General features: G+C 49.2%; 1 protein-coding gene across 2 annotated transcripts in view; it reads right to left on the reverse strand.

Annotated features, from left to right (window-relative positions):
* REXO1 (RNA exonuclease 1 homolog) overlaps positions 1-24,409 on the reverse strand; it is a 43,857-nt gene extending 19,448 nt beyond the window's left edge. The window contains exons 1-6 of one of the 2 annotated variants that reach the window (XM_083879888.1): positions 13,651-13,834; positions 13,365-13,562; positions 8,246-10,005; positions 4,857-4,958; positions 2,381-2,582; positions 1,570-1,733 (exon numbers count right to left, since the gene is read on the reverse strand). In XM_083879888.1, coding sequence (XP_083736014.1) covers positions 1,570-1,733; positions 2,381-2,582; positions 4,857-4,958; positions 8,246-10,005; positions 13,365-13,407 — 2,271 coding nt within the window. In that variant the 5' untranslated portion in view covers positions 13,408-13,562; positions 13,651-13,834. Of the gene's footprint in view, positions 1-1,569; positions 1,734-2,380; positions 2,583-4,856; positions 4,959-8,245; positions 10,006-13,364; positions 13,563-13,650; positions 13,835-24,080 lie in introns of those variants that run through there. The other variant, XM_083879887.1, reaches the window with a different exon arrangement.

A 24,409-nucleotide genomic window follows, 5' to 3' on the forward strand; every position in this document is an offset into this window, starting at 1 on the left:
CTCCTTCAGTTTAATGGCATGTTCTTTAAAAGCTGCATGATGGACTGAGCTATGACCCACCACTGCAGTTTTCCATTTCACACCAGTTTATTCCTCACATCACAGCACACTTGTCTCTTTTTCAGAGAGGAAAATGTAAATTCATCTCTATAACACCCAATTGTTTTGTCAGTTGTTCTCCATCCCACTCAAGAGATATCCATAAACCAACCATCTGCTGCAATCTGGAATCAAAACAGCTCTGTGGAAGATGTCAGCTTGTTCCAAGGGGAGCAACTGGTCCTATCTCAATGGGAAAAGTCCTCATTTTCCCCAGGAGACTCTCACTTTGATGCCCTGTCCAAGGGAATTTGGCCCTTTTCATTAAATATATAAATCCTCAATCTCTAGTATGATACTCTTAAGCACCTCTGTAACTCTGCTAAGTATTTTATCCTTTCAGTTATTTCTCTTACTTTTAATCAGCTTCAAGTTCTATGGTACTATGGTGGCAGTTTGGGTGGGAAAGGAAGAAAATTACTTTTCACTCTTCTAGAAATAATCAGAGCAAGTTATGACAGATCTTGACACAAAACATCATCAATAAAGGGATCTTTAATCAAGTCCTGGCACTAACCACCTTCTGCCATCCACTCCAGCAAGCAGCTCCTTATGCTATTCCCAGGCTGCCCCGTGAGGAATTCTGCTCTGAATTCTCTTAACAAGTAACAGCTTCCCAGTCCTCATGGAAAGGAGGGACTTAACAGAATCATGAAATGGTTTGGGTGGGAAGGGGCTTCAAAAATCATCCCATTCCCACCCCCTGCCATGGGCAGGGACACCGTCCACTATCCCAGGCTCCTCCAAATCCCGTCCAACCTGGCCTTGGACACTGCCAAGGGATCCAGGGGCAGCCACAGCTGCTCTGGGCACCCTGTGCCAGGGCCTCTCCACCCTCACAGCCATATTTCTTCCCAATATCCCATCTGGCCCTGCCCTCTGGCAGTGGGAAGCCATTCCCTGTGTCCTGTCACTTTGCTAAGGAACTCATAGCAAAGGTACCCGAAAGTGGGGCAGAGATCCCAGGAGGTCAAGAGAAACAAAACAATAACAACTAATAAACACAAAATAGTATTTTCTTTAAACACCAGCAGCAGCCTGAAGTTCAGTGATCATATTTTACTATCTAGGTCACAGAGGGACATCATTCATAACCACCTGCCTCAGTGTGGCCCACAGAGCCTGGGAAGGCCATGAATCCATCCCTGGCTTTTCAGCACAGGAGGTTCTAAGCCCTTGACCCAAACACACCCAGGCCAGTCAGCACAAGAGAAGGCTCAAACTGAAGAAAAGTGATCAATATTCACAGAGATCAGAGCAGCACTTAAGTATTTCTACCTTTTTAAGCTCCTACCCCTTGAGTGTTTAATTTTTAACACAATGCTATCTAGGAAAACCACAGGAAGAAACAAACCCACTTAATCAACATAATCAAAACACCACTTTCAGGGAGTGCTAAATTTGGAACAGCAGGATCAAACATTCCACCCTCCCCAGGGAATGACAGGAAAGAATTCAAATTCCCCTTACCTGTAAGGAGGGAACATGTGCTACCCTTTTGGGCACGATGGTGCTGGTAGTCTTGGAAGCCATCCCAGCCAAGGTGCAAGGCTTCAGAGGAAGGGTGGGGGCTTCAGAGTCACTGGAAGGTGTGACACTCCTGCCACCAAGAGTCGCCTTACTGCTCCCGAGGCCTGCAGGGAACACAAAACACTCAGGTGCAAATCCTGCCACTGGGCTTCAGGCTGCCAGAATGAACAACTATCAAAGGCCAGTGCTGCAAGCTGTGATTTTCTCAACTCCAGGTCTCCAAAGGGATACAAATTGGGCAATTTCACCACCTTGCAGGCAAGGATGAAGAAATCTTCTGCCAGGAAATGCGTCTCATTTGGGTTTGTTTTGGGGTGACTGAGTCAGCAGAGTTTAAAGAGGTAACTGACACCCCACACGTCAGCTCTGAGTCCTTCCATTACAAAGGGATGGCGATGAGCATTAATTATCACTTCCCTCCTGCTCCTGCCACCTCCAAAGGCTTAAATGGAAGAGGTAATGAAGAGCAAATACAATCCAAGGAAGAAACAGAAAAAGGAAAGGCTGAAGTGAGGGAGGCTGGGTGAGACAGATGAGGCTGTACATGTCTGACCTGTTGCTTCTCAGAACATGGTGGAATTTCTCAGGGGAAGACTTTCCACTGGACACTATCAGCAAAGATTCAAGTCATGGCCAGCCTTACACATCCCCTGACAGTTTCCCACTTGCTCAGGAGAAATGTAAACACAGGGTAGTGCCTTTGACCAGGGGAAGGACAGGACAGCAATCCCAAATCCCGCCGCTGGCTTACTTTGCTTGGCTGCTGCGGTGAGGGCTGCATTTGGCACGTGAGCAATCCTCCTCTTTTCTCCTGGCAAACTGAGAGAGGGCTTTTGAACGGCCCCAACCAGCTGTGCTGCCTGCTGCTGAGCCAGCTGGATCCTCTGGTAACACACCTCCTGGGCCGTGGGGGGACGGTAGGGCCGCACTACCGGCTTGCTCGGGGCCTCTGCCTGCACAGACAAACAGCATTTAGGGCCAGCAGCTCCCCTGCTCCATCCACGCCCCCTGCCTTCCACTCACCCCAGAAAGATCTCCTCTCCCCAACATCTCTGTTAGCAATTACAGGGTTTTGAGAGGACAAGATCCCAACTGTCTTCCAGAACAAAATAATTAAGAGTCATCCTTCAACAAACATGGCATTAATGATTCACGCTCTGGGAAGGCCTCCCAGCTCACTGGAACGTTCCTCAATTGGCAGGTGGTATTAATGAACTGCTTTCAGTGGCATGATGTTCCCCATGGCTGTGCCCAGCCCAATCCTGGACTCCATCAACACTCTCGGCCTTGCCCTAGCCCTGTGCTGCCCACTTTGCTTTCTACTGCAATAAAAAAGTGACAACAATTCTCCACTCCCCTTTGCCACAAGACTCTGAGATCCACTGCTCTCTGCCTGAGGACTCCCTGCATCCATGTCTGCATCACAGCAGCTCCCACCTCTCTGCAGCCCTGGAACTGCTTAAAAGCATCACAGATATGTATTTATGGGATCAGAGCATTACATAAACTGAGCTCTGAATTTCAAACACTTCTGGAGGCACCTCACTGCCTCGGCCGTTACAGCACAAACAGGTTCCCCTCGCGTTTCCTTTGACGGCCAATTTTAGGTTTGCAGGAAAAGTGCCAGAAATTATGTCAGCAAAGAGAGAAGTTTCCTAGCAGCAGAAGTGCAAGAGAAGCAGCAGTAATACAAACTTCTCCACTCTACTTAACAGCCTTTGAAATGTGAGGCCTTTCCTCCTGAAATCTCCTTGGAGGAGGGTGGCTGAGTGTAACACCTGGGGGCAAGCTGGCACCTCCTGCATTCCCAACCTCTGATGCTGACAGCAGCTTCTGGATACCAAACTGAGTGTAGTCAGACATTTAGTTATAATTACAGACTTCCAAGCAGGACAGGCCACTCATTTTCTGCCTCACCTGCAATTCCTTTGGTCCCCCATTTCCCCCAGCAACCAACTCCAAACTTGGTTCCCTCCCCTTTTCCCCTGCTCAGTCCTGGAGCCATAAATCATGAGCAAGACTGAGCAAATATTCCACTTGGAGGGACACAGCAAAGCACAGGCCTCAGTTCTGAGGTGCAAAGTGGCAGTTCAGGTGTTACAGCACCTCCTGGACAGAGCTGGGAGCTGCTCTGAGCTGAGATACTCCAGGGAATGCAGGTCCTGGCAGCTGAGCACACCAGATCGGCTCTGTTTGCCCAAGCAAAGGCTGTGCTGGGGCTCCCATCTTTGGAAAGCATTTTGGGATCAGCTGTCACATTAAGAAAATATATTTAAAGATTTGTACATGTCTAAAAGGTGCCTCTTTACAATAAATATTTGAGTTAATGAATTTCCAAGCCATTTGCTTCAGTCTCTTATCTTTTCACTTTGGAAGAAAAGGCCCTTATCAATCCACATGAACTGGCTGGAGATATGTAGTTAAATAAAACCCATTGTATTGACCCCAGGGCTTCAAATTATTAAAGGCAAAAAAACCTTTCCTAGGCAGAGAGGAAAGGCAGAACAATTAATTTGGACTACCCAGCTCAAATTAGTGCACAGGCCTCTACTCTTATCCTGCTGCAACATAAAACTAATCTGTGCTCAGCACCTGGAGGGAAACACATTAAACCCTCAGAGAAAACATGAATTAAAATCCCAGGGAGAAAGAAATAAAAAAATCAGAATGTCTTCCTTCTTGGCTTTTTTTTTTTTTTTTTAATTTTTCTCCTCTGTATTTGCACAACTGGGAAAGAAGAATATCCAGACAAATACTGCTGAGATATTGGCTGATTCAGAACAGATGTAAGGTAATGTTTTAAACATCTGACCAAATTACTGCAGTATCTTTTAGATCCACAAGGCACAGAAAAATACCAGCAGCCATAGAGTGACCTTGTGTTCTGTTAATTTTTATTGCAATTGCTGGATGAAGCTATACTGGAGAAAAACGAACACCCCAACCTATCCCAAAGGGTTACTAAGAGCACGGTCCATTTACTCTTCCCAGCCTACCCCTTGTTTTACAAAGGTTTATTAGAGTTCTGCTGCCACTTTTGACAGATCCTAAACATGTGGGTTTCTTGAGAAATTAGCAAGAGAGGAAATAAAACTACCATAGACTGATTCCAGCACAAACAACTCCCACACTGCTGTCTGGCCCTGGGAGTGTAGCCTTTTCCAGGGTCAGGACAGAAAATCCTCACTTGGAACAACCTAAACATCTGCTTCTAAATCTGCACTTACATTTCCTTGTTTGACAAGATGAGAGATCCTTCTTTTTTGGCCAGGAAACAAAGTAGTTAAATTATCTTCTGTCTTTTCTTCATTTGCTTCCTCTTTGGATGGCTGGAAAACAAAATAACAGGAGAACAGATTAGAAGACCCCTCACAAGAGGGAGATGTGGAAAGTCTGCTTTTGGGTTAAACTTGTAGGGGGCAGGAGAGAACATGTGGTCAGCCACTGGCCAGAACCTTGTTGTGACCCCAGGAGCCACCAAGGAAGCCAAGGAACAGCAGCAGGACATTCCCAGCCCAGCAGCAGCTCCATGAGCTGGCACAGGGCAGGATCAGCCCTCCCCTGCCAGCCACTCACACACCTCACCTCCCATGGCATTTTTAGAGCCCAAGGGGTTTGGGGTGGTTTGTTTTTTTTGAGAAGTTGGGAACTGACTCATTTCTGCCCTGGGCAGGTGCTGACACATGCTCAGCAGCAAACCATGGTGCCCCCACCCCACATTTAGGGAAATATTTTCTACAGGTTCATCCACAACTGTCACTGCAGGAAGACTCTTGGTGACACAGCCCAGGTCACATTCAGAAACTCAACAGGAGGCAGAAGCACCCCTCCAGCCAAAGCTACTGCAAAGTGACACCTCAGACCTGCTCCTGGGCAAGGAGAACCACTTAGAAATCTGCTTGAAATTGTTAATTGATATAAAACACAGGTTTATTTTTCAAAACTCCAACTGCTCTCCAGACAATCTTGTTCTCAGTTTTTCAAAGTAACTCCTGGCAAAATTCTGAGATGAGCCTGACAATCTCTGAAATTCAGCAAGAGAGCCAAAGGCTGAATTTAGGGATGAGCTCAGGCACCACTTGGGATAAGCCTGTGTTCATCACCACAAGGGCACTCAGGATGAGCACTTCACCCTGAATCACTTGGTTCCTTAGGAACTCCAAAGTCTGTTAATCCACTTACATCCCTAATAAACTCTCTCACAAAGCAATTCTCCCAGGTGGAAAAGCACTGCACTGCCCACACACAGCTTCCTGGAACCACAGAATCCTGGAACATCCTGAGTAGGAAGGGACCCTCAGGGGTCATCATTCCAACCCCTGTCCCTGCACAGACACCCCAACAATCCCACCCTGAGCATCCCTGAGAGCGTTGTCCAAACACTCCTGCAGCTCTGGCAGCCTTGGGGCTGGGACCATTCCCTGGGGAGCCTGGGCAGTGCCCCAGCACCCTTGGGGGGAAGAACCTTTCCCTGAGCTCCATCCCAGTCCCTGACACATTACTGAGACCAAACAACATGGGGTTGTGTTGGTTTTGCACAGCTTGGTGTTTGGGAGCAGGGGAAAGCACAGAGATGGCTTCTATGAGAAGCTGCTGGAAGCTTCCACCATGTCCAGCACAACCAGTCCCTGATGGGCCTGAAGATGGACATGCTGCTGGTCAAGGCTGAGCCAATTAGAGGAGATGGTAACACCTATGTGATAACAGACTTAAGAAGAAAATCAAAATGAAGTGGGGCATGCAGTTTTAATTCCAGCTAGAGAAGAGGAAGAGATGAGAACATGTGAGGGAAACAACATGGAGACACCAAGGGTAGTGGAGAAGGAGGGGCAGGAGCTGCTCCAAGCATCAGAGCTGAGGTTCCTCTTCAGGCTGTGGTGATGACCATGGTGAAGCAGCTGTGCCCCTGCAGCCCATGGGGATCCATGGGGATGCAGAGATCCACCCACAGCCCATGGGGATCCACAGGGGATACAGAGATCCACACTCACCCCATGGGGATCCACAGGGGATACAGAGATCCACCCACAGCCCATGGCAGAGGTGCCCATGCCAGAGAAGGTGGATGCCTGGAGGAGTCTGCGATCTAGTGGAAGACCCAGTGGAGAGACAGATCCCTGCTTCCAGGCTGGGGCAGCTTGTCCTTGCAGGACTGCACCCCATGGATGAGTGACCCACCCTACAGCAGTTTTGGGAGGACAGTGTGCCCACAGAGGGGAATTCATGTTGCAGCAGGTGCAGTGGGGCTGCTGCTCGTGAGAGTGGACCTATGCCAGGGAAGTTCACAGAGATCTGTCTCCTGTGGGAGGGATCCCACGGTCTCACAGGAGAAGGACTCCTCTCCCAGACCAGCAGAAGAAAATCTTGGTGATGAACTGACCCAAACCCCGCTGCCCTGTCTCCCTGTGCTGTCAGTGGGAAGGAGGGAGCAGCTGGAGGGGGAAAAGGGTGTTTTAAAGGCTTATTTTTCTCCTCATTATCCTCCTCTGATTTTGTTAGCAATAAACTCACTTTGTACCCCTAAGCTGAGCCTGTCTTGCCCTTGGAGTGTTCTCTCCTGGTCCTTATCCCAACTCACAAACCCTTTTTTTGAATTTTTTCTCTCCTCTCCCGCTATGGGAGGGCAAGTGAGTGACTTTCATGGGTGCCTGGACTTTGGCCAGTGTCAAACCACAATGGGTCCATCAAGGAAATTATTCCATCAACAAAAAAAATGCCCCATGTCCAATCCCACCTCCCAGGTGCCTATCCACAGACACCCATCTCCCAAAGAAGGATCCCTGTGGTGCAGTGAGCCTCCTTCCCAGAAGAGGAGGAAATCAAACTTCAGTGCAGGGAGGGCAAAGGAGCCACACATGGCTGCTGACAGCTGAGCTTTGTCACTCCAGGCCACAATTAACTGTTTGCTGTGAGTGGCAGCCCCTGGTCTAGCACTTTCTGAATTCAGTGATCAATAATTCCTGCTACAGATTATGTGCCCTTCCACTATTTTCTTTTTATGTAAATATTGTCTTTTTACCTCCTTAGTCTGAAGCCCCTGGTACCACTGGAAGAAATTTTACCCTCCATTTCTTGCTTGCACCACCCACAAGGTATCCAGAGATCCTGAGGAACTACCTGTAGTATGCATTTAGAATAGGAAAGATGAATTTGGGGAGTCTACAAAGTTTCTGACAAATACTGGACTGACTTGCACCAACACCTCATCCAGGTTCTAGCTGCCCCAATGTTCCTTAAACTCTGCTGCAACAAGAAGGCAGTGCCCAGACTGGCAATCTTAGATTGGTTTTGAAACCCCCAAAACTCACTCCCTCAGTCTTTTCTCCAGCTACCCACACCCCCAAAGTTCTCAGGTGGTCAGATGGAGACAGAAGCAATTGATAACCCTGAAAACCTTCCACACAAAAGGGAACTGAACCCTTGCATTTCACAGCAGCTTTCAACCCAGCAGGTAAATTCAGGTGCAAACACTTCCAAGCATTCAGTCATGACAAGTAAAAGATTCTTCCAACACACGGAGTCTCCCTCTTCTACCTGAGACAAGCAAACCACTAAACTGAACCAAATCCTTCCACCTTTGGAGGGGAGAGAGCCAACAACCCCAACCCAGCATTACCTGTTTCCCCAGCCTTCCCTTGTCTTCCGTTTTCACATCTTTTGATTCATTAAATATCCTGAGACACTCCTCCATGGGATCTGACTCAAAGTCCACATCTTTCTCAAGGATGGAATAATCAATGTCATCAGATGTTGAAGAAGATGATGATGACTTGGACAACTTAGAGCGCTTCACTTTCTTTGTCCTGTCCTCGTCACTCTCAGAGGCTGAGCCAGAGTCAGCCCCATCCAGGTCTGAGCTCACACTAAGTAAGGAGGAGGATAAAGGCCGGCCTTTGTCATCCTCATCTCCACTCTCATCTCCAAACAGGTCAACGTGACTCAAACTCCGCTGCTTCCGACCCTTCTTTGGGTCTCCTTGTCCTGCACAACTGACCTTGTCTTTCTTTCGCTCCAGGGAGGTCTTGGTCCCTTTCTCCTTGTTTTTACGACCAGAGCTTTCCTTGCCATTTTTCACATCAGCTGTTTTGCTCTGTGACTCTTTCTTGCTGCTCCCCACTTTCTCTGAGCCCTTGGTGACACCCTCGCTCTTGCTTTTCCCTGAACTGCTGGTGGTGGACTTGGATTTTTCCTTCTTACACCCATCCACTTTTTCTGTCTTCTGTTTTTCAGGTTTCTTCAAGTTCCCATCTGTTTTCACTTTGATGCTTTTGTCTTTGCAGTTTTTCTCTTCATTCTTGGTTTTTAATTTTTCTTCTTTCTTGAGCACTTTGTCTTTGTCTGCATTTTTATTTTTCTCCTTCTTCCCAGCCTCACTGAGGCCTGGTGTTTTACTAACATCTGTTTTCTTCTTTTTTGTTTTGTCTTTGGAGTCTTTGTTTCTATTTTCAATTTCCTTGTTGTTCTTACCAGAACACAACTTTGCTGCTTTTGAGTTCTTGTCTGATGAGTTCTTGGCAAGGTTTTTCTGTGAATTTGGAAGGCCCTCCTTGTGCAGTGCTGCTTCTTTGCTCTGCTGGGAAGCAGAGCCATCCACTTTTGTGCTCTGCTCTTTGCTGGAGAATTCATTGTTTGATTCACTCTCAGAACCAGCTTTTGAGGGTGAACTACCAGAAGCTGTTTTACATTCCACCTCAGTCTCATCTTCAGAGGAGGAGAACCTGGCCAACACTTCGTCATCATCGGGATCTTCACACAGCTTCTTCCGTGATGGAGAGTAAGAGTCCTCATAATCAGAGGCTCTTTCCCTTTTGGACCCCTTGGTTGTAGCTTTGCCCAACAGCCTGGCAGAGTAATTGGAAAGGGGGTCATACTCCAAGTCTGTGGAAGGCTTGGAGTCATCAATCACGTATTTATTGTTAGTGACAGTGCTGCTGTATTTTTTATTCTGTACCACAGCCTTGGGGACATATTCCAGTGAGCTCCCTTTGGAGCGGGAGGAATCCAAAGTGTATTTACTGGACCGGCCAGCAGCAGCCAGAGGAGTGGGGTTGTAGTCCGAGTTATTATTGAAGTTGTAGCTCCCTGGGTTATACTCCAAGGAGGCAAAGGAATCATTCTGAGGCCCAGCAGCTGACACAGGTGAGTTAGAAATGAGTGAGGAGCCCTCTGAAGCACCAAACTCCTTTGTGGTTTCCAGCAGCTCCTCATACTTCTTCTGCTCCCTCTCCACTTCGTTCTTCACTGCCTCAATGGCCTTGTTGACCAGCTCCAGCTCCAGAATTCCGGGTGTGACATCTGAAATGTCAGCCAGAGTGCCATTCTCAGCCTCCAGCGAGGGCCTGGGAAGCTCAGGGTTGTAGGGATCATAGCCTCGCTCTGGAAAGAGAAAAAAAATCATTTACTGTCAGCAATTCAAGTAAAATTTAAAAGAGGTCTTTTTAGGTCTGCTCTGATCAAACCCCAACACTGAATGACACAACCAAAAGCCACACTCTTGCGCCACAAAATAAATAAATGTCGGATACCAAAAGCCACCCAGTGATGTTCCCTGGCCTAGACTAAAACCAGATTGTACAAACTACTCCCAGGACTAGAAATCTGTTAACAAAGTACTTCTTTGTTAACAAAACCTTATAGACCTTCTGGAAAAGGTCTATAAATTAAATATTCTTCAGGGCACCAAAGAATGATCACTGTATTAGGCTCGAGGGGAGCTGACTGTGCACAGAACTATCTGCTTGATTCAATGAAGCCATCAAGGAGGAAAGAGGATTCCAGCAAGAAACTGTGGATTAGGTTCTTACTTCCCAATGCCAACACCTAAAGCCACCAAAGCCTCCAATATTCCTCAAGGCTCAATGTTTCTCATGGCAGCTGCAGGAAAACCACTCTCATCTGGACTGAAAAACTGAGAGCTGCTGGCAGGAAGGAAAAACTACAACGAGCAACACAACCACTCAGAGTAACCACCAAGACAAGAACACTGAATACCCAAAACATTTCCCTTTCCCACATTCCCCTTTCCAGAAAAGTCCCTTCAATGGCCTCTCTTCCATGTCTACCTGGAGAAGAGAAGGCTGCAGGGAGAGCTCAGAGCCTCCTCCAGGGCCTAAAGGGGCTCCAGGAGAGCTGGAGAGGGACTTGGAACAAGGGATGGAGGGACAGGACACAGGGAATGGCTTCCTGCTGCCAGAGGGCAGGGCTAGATGGGATACTTGGAGGGAACTGTTGGCTGTGAGGGTGAGCAGGCCCCGGCACAGGGTGCCCAGAGCAGCTGTGGCTACCCCTGGATCCCTGGCAGTGTCCAAGGCCAGGCTGGACAGGGCTTGGAGCAGCCTGGGATAGTGGAAGGTGTCTCTGCCCATGTCAGGGAGTGGCACTGGATGATTTTTAAAGTTTCTCCCAACCCAAACCATTCCAGGACTCCAACAAAAGTTGCATTTAGCAAATCAACAGAAGCCACAGGAACATTAACAGCTGCTTTTTGGCTCTGAACTGTTTTCAATCCTTGTTCTATCACAGTGTCTCTGGATGCTGACACTCTAGAGGAGCTTTTTATTCTCTGCTACAAGGACAGTACTAAAACTGGCTCTACAACATGGATATGCAGAAGAACCAAACAATAAGCACAGAGACTGAAAACACGAAATTAAAAACCTCTCAGGTCTAAGAGGGATGAAAGAATTTCTTATAACAGTCAGAAACACAGTGTTAAAAGACCCATTCCTACCATTCTTGTAAGACAGAGGTTTGGGGTTTTGGGGGGGAGAGCAAGGGTAGGTTTGGGGATTTTAGAGAGGATGCATGCATGCACAGCTTCCTTTGGCAACAGGAAAAGGATCTGTCTAGCAGTTGGCAGAACTGGCCCCCAAGGAAGCAGAATGAAAGAGGCTGGGTTAAAACAAAGGCAGCAGTTTCAGAAAATACTTTTTATCCCTTTGGGTTTGTGAAGTTTTTTTCCAAACCAATTAGCCTCTGATAGAACAGGGACTCTGGGCAACGGCAGCGTGGTGTCACCACCTTCCACAGGCCTGTCTGAGCCCTGTTCAGAGCCAGAAACGTGGAGAAGAGAACAAGGTGCTATTTCTATAACCAGTTCCCCTCCAGCTATTGCAGGGAGCTGTAATGATGACACAAAAAACATTTCCAAACCCAGGGTGTGCTCCTCCCTAAAACACCCAGCACAGCCGGGGACAGAGGGAGGGAGCAGGTGACAAACCAGGGCAGCAGGCACTGGACAGACTAATTCCTGGTTAGAAACCTTGAAGAAAAGCAGGTAACAAGGAAAAAACATGAACACACCCATGTGCAAACAGCAGCAGTATCAAGGCAAGGATATGTACAGATTATCAGAATTGTTAGGGATAGTATCAGCCTAAGAAGTGATAAGGAGCAGAGAGCTCTCCATGCCCACCAGCTCATCTCTGACCACAGTATCAAACATCAGCTCCACACTGGCAGAAAGGATCAGTGCACTGAAGCCTGGAGGAGTCTCGAAATCAGGATTGAGACCTAAAATTCAGCACAAATATTTTAAGGGAACAGCTGAAAGCCTGATAATTCATGCAGGGGTAAATATGAGATGGTCTGCAAACAGAGAACACAGAGTCTTGGATCTAGAGACTTACCAAAGAAAAAAAGGCAACAAACCCTAACCAAACAAAAGCCATCTTGTCCATGCAGAAAACCAAACTATTTTAAATATATCAGGATCAGGGAATGCAGAGGGCAGCCCCAACACAGACATGGTGTCTGCTGTTAATCTCCAGCACAAAACTCCCGGCACATTTTCTGTGGCTGAAACAGCCAGATGAAAACACACATTATAACCTCAGGATATGCCACAGGCTCTGAGACAGGGCAGGGAAAGAGCTCTCGTGAAAGTGTGGGGGAGGCCTGATGGATCCTCCAGCACTGCTGATCAAAGGCTGCCTGGCCATGAAAGATTTGTGTCAGCTCCACGATGCCCATCAGCACCGTCCCCTCTGGCCAGGAGGCATCTGCAGGTACTACAGCAGAAACACGGCAGGAGGGGATTTTATTTATATGAAAACACACACACAAATATATTTATATTTATATGTCTATATGATGAGGCATAAACACACAAGTCTCCAAACCAGAGATGTTTAATTTGCTGTTTGAAGTCAGAGCAGCTTTTCAGCTGACAAAATTACACTCCCAGGAACCAGAAAAGGGAAGGATCTTCCTGCCACTGGGATCTGACACTCAAAGGAGTCTGGTACACATTTTCCCTTATTCATCTTCCTTTCACTAACCTGGACACTCAGCGTGTACAGGATGAGCTGCACTGGGGTTGCTGTTCTGATGTAGCAGATGGCTGCAGCTCCTGAGGGAGCAAAAGGACTGAGAGGCACTCATAGTGAAATAACTCTTTTTCGAGGGAGGGAAAGCAGAGTCTGCTCTGACCCTTGGGAATCATGAGATAATGAGACTTGAGATGCCAACTCCTTGCAGGATTGTGAACTAAACACTTCTTAAAGTACAAACTATTTTAATAAATTAATGTACCTCAGACATATGAAATAATCCTCCAGAGAAACAAAAAGTGAGGTTACCATCAATATTATAGAAAACAAGTTATTAATACTTTACACAGAACTTCAGTGAATGTTTTATTTAGTCCAGAACTGCTTTAGAACACACCCAACTGAGCTGTGCTTAAATCAGCTATTGCAGCACGGAAAATATGGAAGCATAAAACAAGATTCTACCTAAAAAAACAGGCGGATGGGTTTTGTTCCTGGTTACTGTCATGCTGGTTGAGGGACACGAGGTCTCAGTTCCAAGGTGGAGCTGGATTATTACAAAGCTTCCCTGAGCCAGACTCCTCACTGGTCCTTCTAGTTTGGGCAACAGGCAAGGGCCATAAACAAAGCTGACATTAAAGAAGCGTGGGAGGACAAGGTCACCTGTGTGAAGGTAAAACTCATTTTACAGTGAATCATTCCAGAGAAAACTCTTTCTTTTTTTTTTCCCCAGCCCTACCACAGCACATACCTGAGATGCTTTAAATACAGAAAAGCCCAAATGTGTGACAGGTGCTGGTCAATGCAAACCTGCAGGTTTTGGAAAAGGAGTCCAGCTCTTGAATGCATGGAGGGAACAGAATCCCAGACTGGTTTGGGTTGGAAGGGACCTTAAAGCCCATCCATTCCTGTCACCTTCCACTATCCCAGGCTGCTCCAAGCCCCATCCAACCTTGGACACTTCCAGGGATGCAGCAGCCACAGCTGCACTGGACAACTGGATGACAGCTGCTTCTTCCAGATCCAACAGAGCTACTCAGCTGCTGCTGCTGCCAGACAAAAAGGCTGCAAAAATTAGAAACATTCAAATTTACAGCAATTAAGAATTCAAAACAAAAGGCTTTGCTGGCCAACCTGCAGAGGGACCAGCAGGGGTCAAAAGACATTGAACATTTCTTGTAGTGAACCCACAAGAAAGACACTGAGGAGCTGGAGTGTGTTCAGAGAAAGGAACAGAGCTGGGGAAGGGTCTGGTGCACCAGGAACAACTGAGGGAGCTGGGGGGGCCTCAGCCTGGAGAAAAGGAGGCTCAGGGGGGACCTTGTGGCTCTTCACAACTCCCTGACAGGAGAGCGTAGCCAGGGGAGGATCAGGCTCTGCTCCCAGGGAACAGGGACAGGAGGAGAGGGAATGGCCTCAGGCTGTGCCAGGAGAGGTTTAGATGGGATATTGGTAACATTTCTTCACAGAAAGGGTTGTCAGGCATTGGCACAGGCTGCTGGGGCACTGATGGAGTCACTGTCCCTGTAAGTGTTCAAAAACTATGTGGATGGGGCACTTGGGGACATGGTTTAGTGGTGACCATGGTGGCTGGGCTGACTCTTGGACACACTGATCTTACAGCTGTTTTCGATTTTCTAGCCCTGCTGCGGCTGAAGTCACCCATTGCCCTGGGTCACCTGCAGCTGGCAACAAAAGGTGCATTCATAGGGAGGTGGGGAAGGTGAAGGCTCTTTGGAAAAAGACAAAATAAAGGCATTTTTATTTCACGTCATCGGAACAGCTTTGTTGGCTTAAGAACTCACTGTGTTTACAGTGCCAGTACTCAGCAAAGGGACAACCTCTGTGATTGCACAAAAATTATCACCACTGGAAAATCATTCTGAGCTTTTCATTTAACACTTCATAGAAGGGACAGTGGTTCCTTAAGAACAAAATGTTTCAGAGAGGTTTTACCAGCAGCCTGAGTTCTGCTACTCTTCAGAATTAAGGAGCACACAAGAAATGGCAGGTTTTGGCACAGAGCTCATTTGCTGGGACCCAAAGCAAATTTCCAACAATTAATTTAACAATAATACGCAAACACTTGGAAATAATTAACACTGAGATTTAAAAGAGTACATTTCAAATAATCATCCAGAGGAAATGGGTTACGAGGGCAGGAAAGGGGAGCTAAGAGAAATGTTTCTTCAACTTTAAATTCAACCCTAGTCCAAGGATTTGTTTTTCTCCTTTTTTGTGTTTTTGAAAAATAACTCCAATTATAAAATTAAGTGTTAGAAGCAGAGATAACCTTGTGCTGGTCAAGGAACACAAGGAAGCAAAGTTTGAGAGGTATCAGACACAGAAGAATCCCTGTGCACCCCACTCCTTGGATTTGTTCCTCCAGGGGAGGTATTTAATGCCACAGCCTCAAAGTACATCATGAACCTCTACAGTCATTTCTTTAATGGAAAAAAAAGAATGCAAATATGAAAAAAGAAAGTCTGATATTAGCAAGGCTGAAAAAACGTCTGAACAATCATCTCTCACTCCGAGGTATTTTTAGCCCTGCTGGGACCCAGCTGGGGCAGCGCTGGTTTCTCCAGGTGTTGTGGCCAATGGGGCCACCTGTCCCCATGGGCTGAACCCCAGAGGTGACACAGCACAGGGAGGGGGTCACATCGAGGGACAAGAGCAGCCAGACACCACTGCTGTACTGTCCTCTGAGCTGTTTCCTGAGCTCAGCCATCCCAGACTGAGGGCAGGCAGTGCCCAGGGAGAAATCATGGAACGCTCTGGATTGAAAGGGACCTTAAAGCCCATCTCGTTCCTGGACACCTCCCAGTGTCCCAGGCTGCTCCAAGTCCCCTCCAGACACCGCCAGGGATCCAGGGACAGCCACAGCTGCTCTGGGCACCCTGTGCCAGGGCCTCCCCACCCTCACAGGGATATTCCTTCCCAATATCCCATCTCTCCCTGCCCTCTGGAAGTGGGAATCCATTCCCTGTGTCCTGTCTCTCCAGGCCCTTGTCCAAAGTCCTGATCTCCTGAGAGAGGGACCTGCCCAGATGGGTTCATTCCAGCAGGAGCAGCTCCAGAGTGTCCTTCCAGAGGTGGAAGCATTATCAGGGAACAACTCAGTAGGAAACTCATCAGGGCACAAATCAGCTCAGACAGAAAACAAGTTGGGATGCAGCACTCACCTCCTCAACTTATTCAAGACAACTTTGGGCAGTTTCGTCTCTGGTGCAGCAAAACAATAATTTGAAATGTCCTCAAGCCACTGAATGTGGCAGCTTCACCCTCTTGGTGGCCTTACAGGGAGCCCCCAAGGACACCTGGGGCTGTCACTGCCTCACACAGCAACACCACTGAAATCCAGGGATGCAAAAGCCAGGATATGATGACCTGGCCCACACAAATCCATCATTCCCATCCCTCTATGCCCAGAATCACTGACAGTCCCACTCACTTTGGTGTAAAACAGCAAAGAGCATCAAGGTCTGTGACACATTTTCCTAAGAGGAAATCACACCACTGGCACATTTCTCCCATAACTGAGGAAAGAATGTGAGAATTCCAATTGGTTGGATTGGCTAGAACAGGCAGAGGACAAAGACTGGCACCCAAAATACACTCCGACCCCACAGCCTGTCATGCACAGGCTGGAGTCTCACCATTTGAAAATCTGGATATTCAATGTTCTTTGGAGAGCTTTCTATTCCCCCTCTCATTTTAGCTATAAGGTTACTCCTCAAAATACAAGAAAGGTTGAAATTCTGTTTGGGGGAAAAAAAACCAAAAAAACCAAAACAACAGACTTAACAGAGACTTGTTTTTTTTTTTTTTTTTTCTCTAAGAAAAAGCCCAGAAAACATTTCCACATCTCATAAAGTGTAAAGTGCTGGATAAAACTAAGGATCTAGTCAAATATGCAATTAGCAGAGCAAGTCTTCTTTTCAAAGGAGAAAAAGAAGTATTTAAATATTTCAAGTATTCTAGTGACTTCTCTTTATTCAACTTCACCTTGAAAACTGACTCCAACCAGCATAGTCAGAAGCAGCAACACCCACCAGTCCTTTAATTTTCCAGCCTTTCTCTGGCGTGCTCCAGATAAGTTATCTTCTCAACACCTGTCTTATTATTTAACTAGCATGGGTGAAAAACTCCTGCTTAAGAAAAAAGGAAAAAAAAAAAAAAAACCACCAAAACCCAACTATTTCAACTTAGTAACAACTGGACGCTTGGAAAACTAATTTAAAAGCTAAAGAAAAGCACCTTTCAAGCTGTATTACATTAAAACATTTCCGCTGTGACGTACGAAAGGCTAAAAGCAAAACTTAAGCTGTTTTTAAAGCCTGTCTGGCTTCAAACAATTCTAAAGCTGGAATTAAAACTCTGCAGCTCCTTTAGGTCTTGGACACCTGCAGCTCCACAGGCACTTTTAACCACAGAACCTAACACTTCCAGCACAATCCTCTCTTCAATGAAAACCCAAAATCCAGAGGGAAATGAAAACCATTATAAACCAAACCCTCCAAAGCCAATCTGAGCTTTTTGTACAGTCCACATATTCCAGAGGAATATGGACACCAGGACTCAGGTCTCCTGTTCAATGAATGGTGACCACGTGAAAGCCTCTCCGGACAAGTTGCTTCTCTCCAGCTGCTCCTTCCCAGCCACAACCCCCAAACCTCGACCTCACCCCGCAGGAAGCCAAAAACTTCAAAAAGAGTTACCTGAGCTGCCCGGGGTCAATAAACACTGCAGATACTTGTTCATGCCGGAGCCGCCCGGTGCTGCCGAGACACCCCGGCAGGGGCTGGAGGCAGCACGCGGTGCTCAGGTGCTGACACAGCGCTTTCGTGCCAACTGGGGCAGGACCTGCCCGAGTCCCGCCTTCACTCTCATCTGTCCCCAGCTCCTTCGGGTTCGGAGTGTCTGCAAGGGCTACCCGACCCCGATCCTCTCTCCTAGCGCTGCTGCCCTCACCTTGGGGGAGTTCCTGACCTCCTCCTCCTCTCCCCACTCCCCACCTGCAGCTGCTTTTGGCTCGGTCTGAGCTCCACACTTTGGTGTGCGCGGTGCTTCCCCAGGCATCCATCCCCGGCCGTGCTGTGCCCCCAGCCCGACCCAAACCCCCCAGCCCCCTGCCCACGCTGTGCCCGCCGGGGAGGAGGTGGCAGGGCTGGGACAGAGCCGGGCCCTGCCTGTCGGTGCCTGCCCGACCCACGTCAGCCACGCGGCGCCTCCGCCTCGCCCAGCGCAGGGAACACGCTCCGGGAAGCCCTGGATTAGTGACCTGTGCTTCGCACCAGCGCGGCGGGGCTTGGCTGGAGATTAAAAACATAAATCAAAGGAAGTGTTCAAATGTCAGGGAAGATATCCCACAGCAGAGAGGAAGGTATCGGGAGAGCAGACAATGGGCTCCTGGGCGGGTGGAGAGCAGCCGGGGACTCACCAGCACTGGCACAACTCCAGCTGTGCCAAACCCAAAATCCTGTAGCTTGATGGAGATCGGCTCCCACCTCCTGCTTTTCACACATCTGGATCTGCCCCATGTGGGGAGCTCGGATTCAGGGCAGAATCTCCCCACAGCCACAGAAAGACCAAAAATGGGAAGTGTCCTGTAAGCCCACACTAAAATCCCGGCACAAAGGGCACCTGCACCTGCCCACCCACAGGAAACTGCCCCAACAGACAGTGCAGGGAAATCACCACAAATCCCAAACTGCTGACCCCACCACCAACTGAGATTTTTCACTCTTCATTTCAAAACTTGGTTAAAAATAAAATCCACTGGTCGCATTTTGGTAATTATTCTCCTAAACATAAATGTGAGAGGGAAAAGCAGAATTGATGCCCCCTCCCAGTTCACAGACTGAGCACCTGCTTTGCTCTGTCAGTGAAACGATACTGAAAACACTTCATGAGTTTCCACTTCTGTTGTAGCAAATACAGTAATAAAAGCTCTTTTCTGAGATTATCTTGCACAACATCAAATCCAGGAAGGAAAACACACTGGGAATGATCTTTTTCCCATCCATTCCACACACACTGTGAACATGGCCTGCAATGTGAGTCACAGCAAGGCTCTGAATCCCACCCTGTGCCAAGGCTGCTCCCACCAAACAGGCACAGCCCCTCAGCAAAGCGCGGTGTGATGAACCTGACAATGGCCCTGACCCTGTGTTGACACGTGGGGTGATTAAAGCTGGGTTTAAACTTTTAAAGAGCCTCTTTAGGTTTTACCAAGTATCACAGAACCACACAATGTCCTTAGTTGGGAGGGAACCACAGTGATCATTGATCCAATCCCTGGCCCTGCACAGACACAGATCATGCTGGTCACAGCCATCCTTTGGGGCTGCTTTTGGGCAGAACAAGGGAGAGGTGAAATGCCTCCCTGCACCAGTGACAGGATCCAGAGTTCAAGCTGGAGAGATAAACCCAAGGATTTCTCCACACTTGACCTGAGCCCAACAGCGTTGCAGCAGCTCACTGTGTATCAATCAAACAGAGGAGCAGAATTCTGTCCCTGACACCTTCCACAGATTTGATCACAGATTAGATCTTTGCAGGTCTAACCTGCGAAGCTTTGTACACCCAGAAGAAAATCCACACAGCAAGAAAACTGCCCCACAAGCTTTGGACCACATCAGAAACCTGCCGAGCAGCTCAGTGCACTCCACTACAGAACAAAGTACTTCAGGCAGAGTGCTGAAAGCCTGGCTGGCTTTTCCCATCCCACAAGAACACAAGGATCAGGACCTGAGGGAATGGCTGGAGCTGTGTCAGGGCTTGGGATGGAGCTCAGGGAAAGGTTCTTCCCCCTGAGGCTGCTGGGGCACTGCCCAGGCTCCCCAGGGAATGGTCCCAGCCCCAAGGCTGCCAGAGCTGCAGGAGCGTTTGGACAACGCTCTCAGGGATGCTCAGGGTGGGATTGTTGGGGTGTCTGTGCAGGGCCAGGGGCTGCACTGATGACCCCTGTAGGTCCATTCAGCTCTGGACATCCCAGAGTTCTGCGATCAGTGCAGACAAAAGAGCTCAGAGCTCCAGACCTGGAAGCAGCTTTGTGCTCTGGGATCAAAAACATCCACCTCCAAAACACTCCCTGACAGCATCAAACCAGCAAACCAGGGCTGCCTACCTTAAGATATTTATGAAGAGCTGTATTATGCCTCTTTTATGTCTTTCACCATACGCAGGACCTCGACTTTAAAGAGAGACCTATTTTTCCCCTCTACAGCTCTTGAAAAGACGCTTTTAGGACTGAAGGCAGCTCTTCCCTCCTCCTTACAGCGCACGCTTTCAAAGCACTTCACACACATTCAATAATCTTTTCATCCTGCTCTGAAGCAGGTGGGTTTTAGTCATCTCAGAGATGGAAAAAGCACTTCAGCCAAGTCAGGATGAGAATTTGCAATCTTCAGATTCCCAGTCCTGGGCAGAAAATCCCATCAGCCTCAATGCTCGCCAGCACAGAATTTTCACAAACTTCCAAGGCAGCCACATTCTGTTACTGCACAGGCAATCCTGCAATAAAACATGGAACAGGTTTCCCACATCAAACATTCCGTGTTTCAGACCCCAGTTCAAACATGCCCCTCACTCAATGTGTTTGTATTTATGCACCTGCTTCCAGACAGGAAGGAAAGGCAACACCTGACACATCCAGACAGCAGCAGTCAGGGAAAACTCAGTGCTCCTGCTCCTGCAGATCTCCAAGGGGCATGGAGGGCTCTGCACCACTGTCCCCTACTGCCTGGGAGCACACAAGCGCCATGTATGAAAAACAGGGATGATATGAACACCTGAACTTTGGGAAATCTGGAGTAGTCGAGGGTTGGCAAAAAAAGGGGGGAAACAGTGTTACATCCCACTAATTCCTCTTTTCACATCCTCTCTGCTCCATCTGGCATGTGTCCATGCCCCCCCCCCCACCCCAACCTGCCAGGACCAGCTCCACCCGCAGTTTTCAAAAGCTCCTGTCAAAGCTACAAAATTGCACCAAGAGTTTTGGGGTTCCTGCCAATCCTCCAGTGATCCTCAAACATCAAAGCCAGCCCCAGCCACTGCTCCTTTAGATGTTATCCTTTTTTTCTAGGCACCATCCCAGAAAACATCAATCTGTGCTGTAACTCTTGGTGTAGGAACCCACCCACCTTGGCAAAAAATGACGCTTTTAAAGCTTCTCTGTCGAGTGATGTGATTAAATAGGTCAGATCTGCCCACGTGCACAGTTAGGAGGCTACTTCAAAACAAGACAGGCAGTTCCCCTGGCAAGGAGCAAGCCCTGGGGGATGGAGAACCTGCTCCCAGAAGATGGTTGCCTGGTTCTGGCTGAGCTACTACACCCTCTAGTGTAAATCCTACAGATCCTTCCAAGCGACAGGAGCCTCAGGCAGGCAGGGAAATGACAGGAGCACTTTAACCAGAATCCTTCCCAGGAAGCTGAGCCAAGCACTGCAAAATAACTGTAAAAGTGCCTCCTGCTCCTATAGGAATCAAGAACATTTTGTGACTCACTGGAATCTGTTCTAAAAGCCTGAGACTGCAGCAGGTGCATTGCTCATCTCCCATTTCTCAACTGGAACCACAGAATCCCAGACTGGTTTGGATTAGAAGGGACCTTGAAGCCCATCCCATTCCACCCCTGCCAAGGTCAGGGACTCCTTCTACTATCCCAGGCTGCTCCAAGAGCTGTCCAGCCTGGCTTTGGACACCTCCAGGGATCCAGGGGTAGCCACAGCTGCTCTGGGCACCCTGTGCCAGGGCCTCCCCACCCTCACAGCCAACACTTTCTTCCCAATATCCCATCCAGCCCTGCCCTCTGGCAGTGGAAGCCATTCCCTGTGTCCTGTCCCTGCAGGCCTTGTCCCAAACCCTCTCCAGCTCTCCTGGAGCCCCTTTAGGCCCTGCAAGGGGCTCTGAGCTCTCCTGGAGCCTTTTCTCGTCCCAGTGAACACCCCCAGCTCCCCCAGCCTGTCCCCAGAGCAGAGGGGCTGCAGCCCCTGGAGCAGCTCTGTGGCCTCCTCTGGACTGGCTCCACCAGCTCCACATCCTTCTTGTGTTCAAGGCCCCAGAGCTGGATGCAGCTCTGCAGGTGGGAGTCAACACAGAACCAACATCAAAAACTGGCTGGAGGCAAACCCTGAGCTGAGCGAGAACTCACAGATCCCTGTTATGGCAGCTGTACCACGTGCTGGATGCCAAGAGTTTGGGAAAGATGCAGGAACGGGCTCTGAGGTGGCTGCAGGGAGCAGGAGGCAGTGCCTGGAGTTCAGCCTCCTGATCCTGCTTCTTTCACAAGCAGCAGAAATTTCCCCTTGGGAAACCAGGCCCACACTGTGGGATTTATTTGCAAAAAAACCTCTTCTCTAAGTGCTGTAGATTAGGTTGGATATTAAGAAAAATTCCTTCACAGAAAATGTTGTCAAGGACTTGAAGGGGCTGCCTGGGGCAGTGGTGGAGTCCCCATCCCCGAAAGTGTCCCAACAATGTGTGGATGTGGCTCTTGTGGACATGGGTTAGTGGTGACCACAATGGTTGAAGGTTGGATTTGATGAACTTGGAAGGCTTTTCCAACCTTAACAATTCCATGAGTGTAAGCAAACTCTTACTCCCTAAAACTCAGGCTGCTTCTCTTCTGTCTCTGACATGCCCAGGGCAAGCCTGGCAAGGCACTGGGGTATTTTTCTTGCCCTCCACACTCAGCTCACACCAACACTTCCAGACAGCTCTGGGAGCCTCACACACTTTCCAGGGGCACACAGAGGTTTTCTCTTCCCAATTCAAGCTCCAAACCCAGCCTCAGCTGTTATCAAGCACAGCAGCACCTGGTGCAGGCCAAAATAAGCAATTCCAGTTCCAAAATTGACACTCTACAGATATTTAAAGACATGCAGGAGCAGCACACTGAAAGTTAATTATAACATCATCTAAAGAATCATCCTAAAGCATTCTAGGGAGCTTTTAAAATTCAAAAGAACACTGAAATTGGCAAAAAGTTTTGTCTTTCTAACACTTGTCTACCTGTGACAGCCCTGAGAACGCATCTTTTATTTTAAATTAAACTAGTAGTGGTGGTAAGCTGGTTTGGTAACCAAGAGGCATCAACAATTAATCCTCTTCCAAACTTGAGAGCAACCCAAAGTTAAGTAAGCACACAAACAACACAAGCTGGGCTTTGTTTTGGCAATTTCTGCTTCAGATTATTAGAGACTGTCCACATCAGTATTATTATCCCGTTATACCTAACAGAAATAACAAAGCTTTGACAAAAAGAAAGCCAGCAGGGCTCTTCTAGGGAGAAGAATGAAGGCTTTTTTTTTCTCCCAATAAATCAGCAGAACAGCGAATAATGTGTATAAATAAAATGACAAGAGTTGCTGGAAGAACGGACAACAATAGCTCACTATTGATCCTTGTGGGTCCCTTCCAACTCAGGATATTCCATGACTGCCTGATTCACTGGGGGTTTTGTGCCAGGCTGCCTTTGAGAAGCCTGGCAGTGCTCTGTGCCCCACAAACCCCTCACGGGCCCCAGCACCCGCCCTGCCTCCCCGATCCCGGCGGCTCCTGAAGGGATCTAACGGCCCGGGAGCTGTCAGCAGGTTTGGAATCCGGCGGCGACACCTCAGCGCCACGTGAGCCGAGTGCCTGGAGCGACAAAGAACGGGATCAGGGCAGCGCTGCCCTCCTGCAGCTGCGCCTGTCCCCGGACACTGCGGGAAGCTGCTCCCCAACACCCGCGTGCAACGGCGGGATCCGACCGAGCCCAGACACCCGCATCGCTCTCACCCGGTGGGGCTGCAAAGCTCCTTCAAACCCTCCCTTGGACCAAGGGCGAGGTGACAGCCCCCGGCGCGAGCACGGCTGGGCACACGGAGCCGAGGGACGGGCGGGCCCCACCGGGCGATACCGACAGACCCCCGGGGGTCCCCGCACCGGGGAGGGGCTGAGGGGGCGATCCCGCGGCGCTGGGGGCTCAGGGCAGCCGGAGACAGATCCGGGCCCCGAACGGTGGGCAGGGGAGAGAGGCCAGGCACGGGCCTGCCCTCGCCGGCGGGAAAACACTCGGGACGGGGAGCGAAAACACGGCCGGGCTGGGGGCGGCAGGGACGGGAACAGCCTCAGCCCGGGGAAGGTGAGGGGGAAGGTGAAGGGTCACCGCGGCCGGGCCGAGCCGGGCCGTACCTGCGCCGTGTCCGAGCGGGAGCCCCACGCTGGGGTCGCCCGAGGCTCCGGAGGCTCCGCACGGCGCCGGGGCAACCGGAGGGTGCCGGAAGTGGCAGTAGGGCCTGCGGCACCCCCGGCCCGGCCCCGACCCCCCGGCGTTGAGGAACGGGCAGTCGATGCCGCGGAAGTAGCCGGTGGATCTGAGCATCCCGCCGGCTGCGGGGCGGGAGCGGGGCCGGGCGGGTGGAGGAGCCGCGGGCGGCCGGGACGCTCTCCCACCTCACACGGCCGGTACCGGCCCCGCCGCCATCTTGGGAGCGCCGGGCGCGGCAGCGAGGACCCCGCGA

The sequence above is a fragment of the Zosterops lateralis genome (assembly GCF_965231275.1).
Source record: "Zosterops lateralis genome assembly, chromosome: 29".
Classification (NCBI taxonomy): Eukaryota; Metazoa; Chordata; class Aves; order Passeriformes; family Zosteropidae; genus Zosterops; species Zosterops lateralis.